At 38.1% G+C, this 13,803-nt stretch overlaps 2 protein-coding genes and 1 pseudogene across 2 annotated transcripts; 2 read left to right on the forward strand and 1 right to left on the reverse strand.

Moving 5' to 3' along the window:
- Positions 1 to 51: 51 nt before the first annotated feature.
- Positions 52 to 1,436, forward strand: LOC102313320 (transcription factor HES-5). The gene is made up of 2 exons (XM_005917835.3): positions 52 to 473; positions 600 to 1,436. Exons 1-2 carry the CDS (start codon positions 411 to 413, stop codon positions 918 to 920), a joined length of 384 nt encoding a protein of 127 aa, XP_005917897.1. The 5' UTR covers positions 52 to 410; the 3' UTR covers positions 921 to 1,436.
- A 4,883-nt stretch (positions 1,437 to 6,319) lies between these two features.
- LOC102313915 (transcription factor HES-5) lies at positions 6,320 to 8,485 on the reverse strand. The gene is made up of 2 exons (XM_005917836.3): positions 7,799 to 8,485; positions 6,320 to 7,683 (listed from the first exon to the last, which is right to left on the reverse strand). The coding sequence occupies exons 1-2, from the start codon at positions 7,904 to 7,906 to the stop codon at positions 7,267 to 7,269; spliced, it is 525 nt and encodes a 174-aa protein (XP_005917898.1). The 5' UTR covers positions 7,907 to 8,485; the 3' UTR covers positions 6,320 to 7,266.
- A 2,235-nt stretch (positions 8,486 to 10,720) lies between these two features.
- On the forward strand, positions 10,721 to 12,318 carry LOC102314207 (annotated as a pseudogene).
- The last annotated feature ends 1,485 nt before the right edge of the window (positions 12,319 to 13,803 follow it).

Below are 13,803 nucleotides of genomic sequence, written 5' to 3' on the forward strand. Positions count from 1 at the left end.
TATATATATATATATATATATAGATATTGAAAATTCCCCCATAGGTGAAAATTCCCCAACGGGATGATAAGCGTGCGCTTAGTCAAAGTTATCGATCCCAGCATCAGGCCTCCCTGGGAGGTCACCACTTTCCCTGATTCACATAGAACTCTGAACCTATCTCTCCCTCTCCCTCCAGTCCTCCAGCTGTTTCCCTGAATCCTATTATCCCCTGGGCATACTGGAGCATGTTGCTGGCTCCACATGCCTTATTGTTTGACAGAGCCCGCTGATTGGTTTAGACTGTGGGAAACCTGAATCAGAGTAAGACTCACACATTCATATGGAGATGCTGTAGTATAAATAGGAGGGATGAAGCCAGCAGAGATCGGTGCTATCTACAGAGACTTCTAGAGCACAGAAATCCAAGCATGGCACCTAAAGTCACTGCAGCAATGACCAGTACCCCAGAGCATCTGACAATGACTCACAAGGTAAGTGGAACATAGAATTTACATAATATTCACAGCATGCCAGTAATCATGAAAGCTTGTGTTCTGTTAAGGCTAACTTCATCCTCCCAAATGATGCTATTAATGACTTTGTTCTTTTTTCTGCAGCTCAGAAAGCCTCTGGTGGAGAAGTTACGCAGAGAGCGAATCAACACCTGCATTGAGCAGCTCAAGTCTCTCCTGGGTCCAGAGTTCCTCAAACAGCAGCCAGACTCCAACCTGGAGAAGGCAGACATCCTGGAGATGACCGTTTGCTTCCTGACACAGCTACAGCTGCAGAACCAGCAGCAGAGAAACCTGCTGAACAGCTTCAGCAAGCTGCAGACAGCTTCTGATGAAAATCTGAGAGAGGATGACCTCTTTCCTCTGAGTTCCACAGTCCAGACAAGCACCACGAAAGACAACAGCGCCCTGTGGAGGCCGTGGTAGAGACTCACATAAAGTAGTCCCTAATACAATGGTTTAAAAGACCATATTGGTCAAAGATTACTGGACTGAATTCCTTGAAATTCTTTGAACTTTTTCTTCTGTAGTTACAGAAGTCTTTACTTTGTGTGCTTAATGTGTAATTTCCTGGTAAATGACACCAGTACTGTTTTTCATGTTAAGAAAGAAAACATCTTGCCATGTATGTTGCATGAATCAAATTGATTGCATCAGCAATGATTATTATTTCTTTATTATTATTATTATTTACATTTTTATGTAGATGTTATTATTACATTGTGATTAGAACCTTTGATCTGTTTTAAGGTCACTTTTTATTTTGTTTAGTAATTTGGCGTTTTGTCTTTCATAAAGACAGCTGTTCCTTTACTCGCTTTGAGTACAGTGTTTCTTGTAGTCATTTACAAGTTATTGCTGTGATGTATCATCACCTGCTGTTTGAAGATTTATACTTTATGCGCCTCACTTTGTCTCATTGAATAAACAAACACTGCCAGATGGAAACGATGTCTCCTGATATCTTTGGGTATTTTTTAAGGGCATTTGATCATTTTTGAGTAGAAGCTGAAGTTTCACTCTGCACGTTTAATCTAACTCTCTGCTTTCAAGACGCTTTATGGTCAACCTTTCAAAGAGAAGAAGCAGTGTCTGATAGGTTACAGCTTTTGGAACTTTTGAATTCATTTTCAGATCTCTTTTACTTATTTGTAGTTTATATTTTTTATTTAAACGAGATACAGTTAACATGACAATTCAAAAGTCTACATCAAGAAACACCATCATTCCTATGGAGTATTATCTATGCAAGGTTTTATGCTTGTACCAAAGAAAAGTTAAGATAAAAAGCTGGTTTACAGTGTTTTGTTTTTTCAAAAAAGCTAAACTTTTGTTGTCCATGTGAACTGTAGACTCAGGGTCTTGGTCTTAACTGAGAGGTGGGGCCCTCAGTCCGACAGGTGTGGTCTTCTGCTGCTGTAGCTCTTTTTTTTTTTCAAGGTTTAACAAAGATGCTCTTCTGCATAACTTGGTAGTTATAATAATTGGTTTCCCCTCCTCTCAGCTCCTCTGAGGAACACAGATTAACACACAAGGGATCTGAGAGGTGCACAGAAGTGAGCTACACAATTTGCAGAAGGGGCAATTTGAGATAGGAGACTTAAAGGTACAGTAGTGGCAGAGGAGAATGTAGCATCTGATGGTATCCTGTAGGATGGCTTTGGAAGTGATGCTACATAAAACAGCGCTCACTTCAAGAAAAATAAGTGATGATAGAGGCAAAAATTAAACAGTGTAAGTTGAAGAACATTGTCCATAGTTTTTGTGGAATGAGTAAGTACAGGAAAGTATTCAAAGGTTAAGGCGATTAGGGACATAAATAGACATGGGAAGAACAAGTGAAGAGCGTGTGTTGACAAAATAGAAGGAGCACTTTGAGGAGCGGATGAATGAAGTAAATGAGAGAAAGAGAGAGGCAGAGAGATGGAGAATAGTTAGTGAAGAGGAAAGTTCAGAGAATTAATAAGGAGGAAATGAAGGCAGCTAAAAAAAGTATGGAGATTGAAAAGCCGGTTGGTCCAGATGACTGGATGCCTGGAGAATGGAGAAGAAGTGTACTGGTACAAATTTTCAAGGACAAAGTGAAAAAAAGGTTAAAACGAAGATTAAACCAAGGTTAAAAGCAAAGGAGAGCAGCAGAGATGATTCATGTGGATTCATTCATGTGGAGAAAGAGCACCGCAGATACAGTATAATGCTTGCTTTGTGAGTGCTGGGGTTGCACTGTCTTTGTGGATCTAGAGAAAGCATATGATAGGGAGCCAAGAGAGGAACTACAAATGAGGAAGTAGTTGTAGCATATATTTGAGGCTGGTGATGGACATTTATGAGGACAGGAAGACAGACATGTAGTATGCAGCAGGTGAGAGAAAAAGGTTCAAGATGGGGATGGGATTACATCAGGGATCAGCTCTGAACCCCTTCTTGTTTGCAGTGGTGATGGACAGGTTGACAGACAAGGTCAGGCAGGAGTCTCCCAAGTGGCCACATGAGAAACTGGGACTGTTTTGGAGGCTCCCACCAATAAGTTTATAAAGAGATTAAATTAATATTGAGCAGAGCTGAGTTCATCTTATTGGGGTGGCCCTCCAGAGTCCTATTAGACAAAGTATAAAAGTTAAACTTTTATACTTTGTCTAACTTTACCTTCACACAACCAATATATAAATGCCATGAAATGTGGAGGGACCCATTCGGTAGTTCTGTCAACTGGGCTCCTTCTGTCTTTCAGGTACTGGGGTACTGCATGTCTACTTTTTGGTACTTTTTCTTTTTTTGATAAATAGCAAGTGTATTATTCTGTCAGTATTGAGCAAAATCACTTCCAGCACTTTGTTGAAATAACATGTAAATAGATAGATAGTTACCCTGAGAAGGTATACCTAGTAAAGTATCTGGCGAGAGTATCCACGTGGGCACACCAACTAGTTAAAAATCAGTAGCCACTTTCAGTCTTACAATACTACTATTGTAGTCTGTCAAAAGAACATTTTACTATAAAACCTTTGAGAAATGTCTGTTTTCTGTTTCTGTAATGACTGATGTAATGTCTTTTTATCTTTATGTTGTGCTTTTAAATACAGTGAGCACCCTAAAAAAAATGCAAAACTGACATATAACCAGGCTCAAGTGGGTATACATTCTCTGCTTATCTCCTCTCCATCTGTCTGTGCTGTCTGTGTAGGGGCTCAGGTTTCTCATTTCCCTGCCTCTGAGCCCCCCACAGCTCCATGCACAAGGCCGAACGTGCCCCAGTCACACGCCCTCCTCTTTCTCTGCTGCTGGGAGCCACAGCGACACACGGCTTCCCACACTTCTGTATGCAGCCTGCTCAGCAGCACACACAATAGAAGTGTGTCTGCTCTAACAAAGCCTCGGGACCGTTCTCAGGCAGGGAAAGCACAGAGGCCCACTTCACAACCATCTGGTTTTGCTATAACTGGCTGCTGAGAAAAAGAGACTGAGAAAATATTAAACATTAAAAATATTAATAATGCTTTTACCTCATTTTGAAAGTTATTTAATATTATTCATTTGAGTTGTCTTATTTATCATTAGAAATAATTAAAGACAGAAACAGTGGTGCTATTTGAGAATAAAAAGCCACGTATTTAAAAAATGTTGTAGTGAGTATTTGCTGTTGCAGTTGAGATGTTAATAATATGTTAGTAATGAGTTTTATCATCCACACAGCACATTTTACAGTCTTTTTAGTGTCGATTAGATTTGTGTCGTTGAAGTGTCTGTCCTATGTCCCATCATGGTCCATGTGCATAGTCTAAGCTTCACAGAAGGAAACAAAATTTTCCCGTGTCCACTTCAGGAAGAGCATTTTCCCACTGATCTCTCTTATGTATGGCATACAGATAAAGCATCCCACCTGTTCTCTATGACAGCCATTAAATGCGCTCTATTGTCCTGAGCTCTGAGGCCCCTGATTGGCCAGAAAGCAGTGAAAGCGCAAGATGAGCAGCATAAATAAGGAGCAGGCACACAGAAGTAAACAGAGACGTCGTCTGAACCTTTGCAAGCAAGACCAGAACTTCCCACAAGAAAAAACAGACCTCGTCATGGCTCTCTACGCAGATCTCACTCTTCAAGACACCATGAAGGAGCAACTGTTTAGGTGAGCTGAAGTTCTGTTTCTCTATTCCCAGTACGAGCAGTTCACTAGAAATGTACTTTTCACCAAAAGGACAAATATGTTAACATTGTTGTGACTTTTCTTTCAGATGTAAACTTCACATGCTGGAGAAGAAATGCAGCACCGGAGTGGAGAAGCTGAAGGCTCTGATTGCAGAACATCTGCAGAATGGTCTCCCTCTCTCAGACTTACTGGAGAAAACAAAGTCATTGCTCACGTTAAGAAAAGCCCTGCTGACACACAACGGCTACTCCAAATATTCAAGGGACATTTTACGCCTGTTTCCCGATGCAGAGGATGACGTGGCTCCGCTGTGCTTTTAAGAACAAAACACGAACTACAAAAAGTCATCGAAACTGGATTCAAACCACCGCATTTTTAATGGCAGTGATGCAAGCTGGATCTCTGTGTTAAAAATCTACTGACTGTTAAAAGATGCATTATTTGCATTACGACAAGGAGACTCTCAAGGGCACCTGCGGCACATTTCAACCATTTTACTGAGTATTTCTTTTTTTAAAAGGAAACATTTATTTTAGCTCATACGATATGATTTCAGTCGAGCTTTAACAGGAGCCTGTGAAAGATAACTGAATTCAGGGTCAAAAGTGGTTGTTGACTGTGCAGAAGATGTGTTTTGCTGCTATTTGTGGGATTTATGTTTCTTGTGGTTGTCAGATTTTTATGTGAAGGCCACAGAAGAAAAATCCAGCCTCGAAACTATGCAACAATTAGTTGTTGTTTGTGTAATTACTATTTTTTTTTCACCAGAATTTTAGCGGTATAATTTTTACATTTTATACCAACAGTAACACTGTGTGATTATATTTTTGCATATGTATTTTGCTGCCTTGTTTCAAGGTATATTTGATAAAATCCCTTAATACAAACCTTTCTTTTGAAAGGAGATTCATCTCTGTTTATGCTGTGTATGCATATTTTGTTTATTCATCAGTTTCGTTTTTATTCATCCAAAGTGGATTTTAATTTGTTTTTATGTTTGTTTGTTTTTTTTGCATATTTCAAGAAAATAAATATGTGAAGATCAAATTCTTGTCATGTGACTTTATTTGAATTAATTTGGGAGAATCAAACTATTTAAATATTTTGTGTTGATTCAAGAAACTTTATTATAATTTTATTAAATGTATTATATTTTCACACTCCCTTGAGTGGAAATTTTAAACACCATGTTTCATGAAAAAGACTTGATCAGTGTGAAAAGATGCTAATCGTAGACGATGATAATGTCTGAATTTGATGACATAGAGCAAGGGTTCCAATGGCAGCCCTTGACAACCATTCGTGTGTGACTGACAGGCACATCCAGAAAGGAATGTAGTGCTATGCATTATCCACTTTATTTCATGCTATGACATAGCAGCTTGGAATGAGACAAAAAGAGATTTTCATTCATTTCTTCAATTTTAGCTCCTCTGTCCTGGTCATTATAGCAGACCTCACCTTCTTAGCACTGACAAATATTGTGGTTATCATGGAAAAAAAAACACAAGCCAGCACAACAACTTGTGTGCAGTTTTCTTGTGAAATTCTCAGTAACATGCCTAAATAGACACTCAGTCATCAGAGCACTGGGAGCATCTGATCTACAGTATCATACTTTAACAGGAGGACAGGACTTTAACACTGCTGTTAAGACATCATTCAAACACTAAATTTGCTTGTGAAAAAGTGCTGCTAATCCCATCAGCATATGCAGTAGCTATATGTCATGCTGTTTTATATAACACCACATTTTAGAATGATGAAATATGGTGTAAGCTATTAGCTCAAAAGAGAAGAGTTTTACCAGCATCTGTCTGTCTGTTCTACGGTCCGTCACATTTTTATGTGAACCTAACAAAAGCAGTCATAGTCAAGTGAGAAATAAGCAGTTGTGCCAAAAGATGTTAAAACATTTTTCTCAGTAAACAGCAGGTAAAGTTACCCTGTTGTTTCAGATAACGTTGCCTATTAAAAAACACGTTGTTAAACATGCAGAGCAGATTTTCAGTTTTATATAATTTCCATGATTAAATAATCAAAATAAGTCAAGCAAAATGTGTTGTTTTTTCTGATTGCTTTATTGCGCATCACTTGGCTTGAAGAGATACATTCATTTTGAGATGTTTTACAAATAACAGCGCCTTCATTGAAGGTATGTGTGCTGTCACTCACAGAGTCAATAAGCAACACGTTTGTCTTGAAGGTTATCTGCTAAAAATGCAGACAGTTAACACATTTAAAGACCAGAAAGGACATTTCAATCAGTAAAGTATGTGGATATCACATAAAATTTTACACATGTTCAACATGCATACATACATCACTGTCAGTGTAACCAACATTATATAGGAATTCAAACTGGGAATAATAACGTCTACTTCACAATGAATCGGAATAAGACTACTTTTGAAACACAAAATAACAGCCAACCCGTTGTCTGCAAATATTGCAGAAACACAGAATCTGACCTTTACAAAAGGCAATAATATAGATTAAAGGAAAATGCTGCACAGGCACCCTTCAAAATAAGACAATCCCAGAAACAAGTACAATTACAGGTACTTCTACGAAGATAGAGTTTTTATTTCCAAGCACACTTTTACACAAGTCCTTCCAAGGCTTCTACCAAGGTCTCCATAGAGCAGTGCTGACTGGACTTTTGTCTTTGATGATGCTCATCTGGACTGTGGAGCTAGATAAGTTGGCCTCTCTCAGGTTCTTATTAGAAGAAGCATGCAGGTTGTTGACATGGTTCAGCAGTCTTCTCTGGGACTGAGTCTTCACCTCATCTTTGGACAGGAAATGGACCATTTCTTGGACACACCTGGAGTAGCCCTGATCGACTGTTGCAGAGTTCACAGCTTGACGCTGCTGCTGCAGTCGTCTCAGGAAGCAAACTGTCATCTCCAGGATGTCTGCCTTCTCCAGTTTGGAGTCTGGCTGCTGTTTCAGGAACTCTGGACCCAGCAGAGACTTGAGCTGCTCAATGCTGGTGTTAATTCGCTCTCTGCGTAACTTCTCCACCAGAGGCTTTCTGAGCTGCAGAAAGAAGAACAATAATATTACTAAACTTGTTCAGTGGCACAGTTTTTAGCACAAAAAAAAATCAGTTGGCTGTATGTGATATTAAAATATCTATGAGTCTCCAGTTTACCTTGTGGGTCAGAGTTGGATGCTCCTGAGAACCGGTCATTGTCGCAGTGACAGGTGCCATGGCTGGATCTCTGTGCTGTAGCGAGAATCTGATCTCTGCTGGCTTCATCCCTCCTATTTATACTCCCACATCTCCATATGAATGTGTGGGTCTTGGTCTGACTGGAGTTTCTCACAGTCTGAGCCAATCAGAGAGCTCAGCAAGACAATAAAGGATGCAAGACACTGAATGGTGTTATTGCCTTAAGGATAATGGTTAGATCTCAGGGGAACAGCTGGCGGGCTGGGGGGAGGTTGATGGAGAGAGACTCACACAGCTCTGTGTGGATCTGGGAAAGTGGTGACCCTGTAGAGAAAGCTGATCTGCTGCCTGATGCTGAGATCAATGACTTTGACTGAGCACACGCTCATCATAACAACAGAAAACACATCTGAAACAGTCATGAAAATATGTTAGGCTTAGACAACCACATATTTCTGCCTTATTTACAACAAACATGTCACAATTAGGTGTCATTTTAACTTGACTAGAATGCATCAAAGTAATACTCTTGCTCTACAAGAGATATTTTTGTTGATACTGTTATCGCACAAAATACTATCGCAGATACAACAGAAACTTTCCTCAACACATCTCCCTATCAACAGCTGGATTAATGAGATTTTTAATAAAGTTTGATTATTGATACAACCTAAACTCATCAGACCACAACCAGCACACGATCAATTCATGAGTGAACACCCTTTATCCTATCTAAATCATTATCATCATCATCATCATCAAAAAAAAAAAAAAACTTAAGGAAAAAGAAATTAAGAAAAAAAGCCTGGAATGCAGAGAGACAATCTGAGTTCGAAGAAGGAGAAAAGGAGCCTTTGAATTTTCATTAATCCAAAAATGTCTGCATTCCTTATAGCAGTTTTACAAAAGCCTGGTAATGACGAGTCTTGATGGCTGGAATTTCCATTCACAGGCAATGAGACAAAACTCGTAAACTGACTCCATAATTAATGTGATGTGCAACCAGACACACTTCTTTTGTTCTTGAAAGCAGTAAATGGGGAGAGTGTGGGAAACCAGAGAAAACCCACTCACAGAGCCCCTGAGGGACAATAGAGGCAGGCCAGACAAAGATGTCTGTGAAGGGGGAGGAATTCTTTACCACTGAATTTAAACTTTTTACATAATTTACTCACTCAAGATGAGAAAATGTTAATTTAGAGTTCTTAATAATTATATTTTTTGTACAGATATTAAATATATTCTTTGAAAACTTTTGTTATGATTTGTGGTTTTGTTTAAATAAAATCTAAAAAAAATTTGAATAAATTTTATTTTTTAAATACAATTTAAATTAAAGAAAAGTGCCAAATTATCACACTGTTTTTAAATTACATTTTTATTTGTAGTTCTACATTGTTACCAATGACCAATTTTAAACTCCCGACAGCTACATCATTATAACAATGTATATTACCTGGATACATTTTCATGACAAAAGAAAAAGTAAGTAATATAGTAACAGCTATAATAATGTACAATTTAAAAAAATAAAATAAGACAAGGCATACTTTATCTAGTCCAAAAATAGCAGCCAATACATTAAATAGTTCAATAAAATACAATATGACAAATCAAAAAAGTTTAATAAAGTTAAAAAAGAGCCTAATTAACCTGAAAATAAAGTAGAATAAAATAAATGAAATATTTTAAAGTAAAAATAGAAAATAAAAAAAGGAGAATGTCATATTTATTACATATTTTTCTTAATAAATACTTATAATGTCCTTATATGTCTGTGCAGGTATAGAAAGTAAATGCACATACATAAAATTTAAATATAAAATACACATCCAAATATACTTTGTTGACTAACAGTTAGGTTACATCCCTAACCAAAATATTTGTGTTTATACTCACTCTCCTAGCTTAATTACTGACAGTGTCTACACAACAAACTCTGCCCTCATGGGAGAGCCGGGAGCTGCTGGTGTGTAGATGAATTAGCATTTAACAAGGCACATGCCCATTGTTGAGTGAGAGCTCAGTCAATGAACAGAGTGTGGGAAAACTGTGAGAGAGCGAGTCACAGTTCAGTGTGATTAGCATCTTCAACCTCACCAGCACCTGACTATTCTCCAAAGGGGAATTGGCACACTTCAGAGGAAGATTTTCTTCACTGTTTATTCTCTTTTTCCTTGTATTTCTTTCTCTGCTGGTCTCTCTTTGGTGCCAATTCTGTAACTTTTGCCAGCTTCATTTCCACTCTGTGTCGTGGGTCATTATTTCAATCTAAACCTCTTTACTTTTTCCACTGATGGATGCCAAAATACCATGGCAATGTGGTCCTTTTTAAACAGGTTATAAAGGCTTTTTCCGCAAAGTACATTTTGACAAAGACTTTTTTTTAAATCAATGCCACAATATATAATTTGACTAACGAAGGACTCTAATAGCTAATATCTCAGGTGATATCTTATTTCCTGACTGAGAAAGTTAAACTAAACTTACATTATGTAAGTTTGGTTTAACTAATGCACTCTATTAAAACAAAAAAGGTAATAATCAAACTTCAGCATATGGCCTTGTGCTATGTCTCAGATTATTGCTTAATCTTAAAACACAAATCTACCTTTCAATCCTGCTATTTTATTTTAACATCATGGGATTTATAATGTGAAAGGTGCATATGGCTTGCTCTCACATGTGTGATGGGATGATCAGCATGTGCTCAGTCAAAGTTATTGATCAAAGCATCAGGGGGAAGATCTCCTCTCTACAGGGTCACAACTTTCCCAGATTCATACAAGCCCCACCCATTACCCCCACCCCCAGTCATCCACCTGTTCCCCTGAGACCTAGCTATTGTTCCTCCAGCAATAAAACAACATTCAGCATGTTGCTTCATCCATATTGTCTTGCTGAGCTCCCTGATTGGTCAAAATGGTGAGAAACTTCAGCCAGGCCAGAACCCACATATTCATATGGAGATGTGAGATTATAAATAGTGAGATGAAGATGATAGAGAGATGAGATTTCTACAGCACAGATATCCAGGCATGGCACCTACAATCACTGCAGCAATGAGCAATTCTCAGAAGCATTCAACTCTGAATCACAAGGTAAATTGCCCACCAATACCTAAACATATCTTTACAAATTGTCTCATATAATGCTTAAGTTACACTCTGGATAAAGTTTATTTACTATTTTCTTTCCTCTTTTTGCAGATTAGAAAGCCTCTGGTGTAGAAGTTACGCAGAGAGCGAATTAACAGCAGCATTGAGCAGCTCAAGTCTTTCCTGGTTCCAGAGTTCCTCAAACAGCAGACCGTTTGCTTCCTGAGACGACTGCAGCAGCAGCGTCAAGCTGTGGCCTCAGCAGCTGTTGATAAGGGCTACTCCAGATGTGTCCAAGAGGTGGCACATGTTCTGTCCAAAGAGGAGGCGAACACTCTGTCTCAGAGAAGACTGCTGAACCACATCAACAAACTGCAAAACTCCTCTGACAACCTGAGAGAGGCTCATATCTCTCATCTGAGCTACACAGTCCAGACTACCATGACCAAAGATAAGACTCAAGCCAACAGCTCCCTCTGGAGGCCGTGGTAGACACCAACTGACAGAAGATGTTAACAATGTGACCATGTTGGTTAAATATAAATAAGATTTTCAATGTTAAATGAGAAATCTGTGACAGATTTTGAGCACAAAGTTCTGTTGCACTGATAGTTTCTTTCTTTTTTAGAAACACAATATTGTTTTCTATGATAACATACTTTCTCTCATTGATGCATGATATGATAACTACCATAAAAACTGACCAAGCTTGGTTAGGAATGATCATACTTAACTTATATTCCTGTTGACAGGAGTTGTGAATTTTCTACCTACTTTTTTGTTTTAATATCACCCTTTCTGATGCACTTTTATGCATTGCTTTCTTATCTGGAAGATTTGTTGACCCATATTGGGTACTGGAATTATGTGTTCTATTATTAACATATTTTGCAGTGCAAAAAGCATAAATGTGTGCATAACTCAAAATGTATTTTCTCTGATTGAGATTTGGGTCACTTTCTTTAGTTTATATTAAATTACCCTGCTGTGCCTTTTTTAAAACATACTGGAGCTGTTCATTCTACTCTGATTAAGGGCATTGACTAGAAATACAAGTTTTTGCTGCCATGCATCATCACCACTCATGCCTCAGTGAAAGTACGTAAACATGATGTGACCTCTTTATTCTTCACGATCAAAAATAAATAAATAAATAACTGAATATTGAGTTGTGTCACCTCATCCCTTCTACTGACAAAAGATCAGTGTTGGTCAAGCTTTTAGTGAAGCAGAGTTGTCATTGTTTACTGGAGCATTACATTGTTGAGATACATGAACCACATCTTTCAGTAAGGACACTTTCTGTTATGGCTGCCAAATATCTTGTAGCTGCTGCTGAAACACACAGAAATCGATTCATTTCTTAAAACATATGATGACTTGTAAAATAAAACTGACAATTTGATCATTCCCATCTGTTGTTGTGCCTTTATTAGTCTTAAGGTTGGCAAGCTCCTCTTATTTCACAGTCTAGGATCACACTTCAAACATGTGGCCCTTGAGCCAGAACAGGCCATTTAAATGGTTGAATAAAGCCCTGAGAATGGCTTTTCAAAGCTGATAAATGCAGAGCAGAAGGTTTTCATGTTTAGACTACATGCTGCATTTGTAACAGGACTCTATTACTGAAAAACTGCAACATGACAGTTCTGACTAAACTCCCAATTCTGTCCAAGCTAGAAGTCAAGCTAATCATCAGTTTTACAGATTTCTGACTTCTTAAGGAGTTAACTCAACATGTTTTTTTCATTTACTAAAGTAGTGTTTATTTTTAATGACAGTGGACTGGATGTGGAAAAAAAGAAAGATCATTAGTTCTTGTACTTTGTAACATATACATAAGTACAAGTTATGCATCATATACGAGTGGGAGTGCATGTATTTGAGCCTGTATGTCTACTTTCGATCGTGCGCAGACAGGGACAATTACATTCAAACTTTTAGAAGGCTCAGCATAAATGCAGCGCTCCATAATTAATATTTATGGAATATGCTGTTTACAAATCTAATCAGCGTAAATAATCAGAGATTCCAATCTAATCCACCCATTTTAGGGTGGAGCCTTTAGGTATCAAACCCGAGGCAAAGACTCAGTAATTAGAAGTGAAAGAAATGTGGCAAAGCAGATAAGATGACAAACAAGCACAACATTATTTCAGTCTCTTAACCACGGCAGTCCACCGAATCATCAAGCACTTATCCAGTACAGACACTGGAACATCACCTTGTCACTCCATAGACCTGTACACAAACCAACCTGGTAATACAGTTGTTTTATATTAAAGTTTTTGAATTCATACAGTACAAACCCTCTATTTAATATGCAGTCACAGCACAGAGCATCATGTACTCCAATTTCATGAGTGGAGAATAGATTTGTAGTCCCTCACATGGCAGCCGTCCTGTTCAAGACAAGTTTAGAGTGGTATGAATCCTGTAAAATGCGACCATTCATATCAATATGGGATCAATATGATGTGAGTCAACAACAGTACAAAACACTGCTTAGTTATGAGAAATCATCAATGTATGTGAGAAAACAGAAGCTACAGCTTCATAATTTCTGGTGAATTTGACTACATGTCCACTCTTTATTGTTTCTTTTTGCTCTCTCTCTCTCTCTTTGCTGTCTCCATCCAGCCCTCTTTATCTTCTTCTCTCAGTCTTGGTGCCGGCACAAAGTTAAATATTACTGATAACAAAAAGCACTAACAGATTCATATCTATTTACAGCAACATTCAAACTGAATGCAGGTTGCAGACGGTTATTAACAGTCAACATCCTTTTGACTTGCTGTCACCTGGATCTGGAGCTGTACACTAAACAAACACTGAAGCCCAATTCAATAAGAACAGGAACAGACAATTTTTAAGAACTAAAATAAA

This window comes from Haplochromis burtoni, unplaced genomic scaffold (assembly GCF_018398535.1).
Source record: "Haplochromis burtoni strain Fernald_Lab_line unplaced genomic scaffold, NCSU_Asbu1 Contig_26, whole genome shotgun sequence".
NCBI lineage: Eukaryota > Metazoa > Chordata > Actinopteri > Cichliformes > Cichlidae > Haplochromis > Haplochromis burtoni.

What these genes read in the sequence shown, in the direction of transcription:
- LOC102313320 (XM_005917835.3), top strand. Translation starts at nt 411, where the DNA reads ATGGCACCTAAAGTCACTGCAGCAATGACCAGTACCCCAGAGCATCTG. An exon ending in ATCTGACAATGACTCACAAG is followed by an intron (nt 474 to 599) that starts GTAAGTGGAACA and finishes TTTTTTCTGCAG; the next exon opens with CTCAGAAAGCCTCTGGTGGA.
- LOC102313915 (XM_005917836.3), bottom strand. Translation starts at nt 7,906, where the DNA reads ATGAAGCCAGCAGAGATCAGATTCTCGCTACAGCACAGAGATCCAGCC. An exon ending in ATCCAACTCTGACCCACAAG is followed by an intron (nt 7,684 to 7,798) that starts GTAAACTGGAGA and finishes TTCTTTCTGCAG; the next exon opens with CTCAGAAAGCCTCTGGTGGA.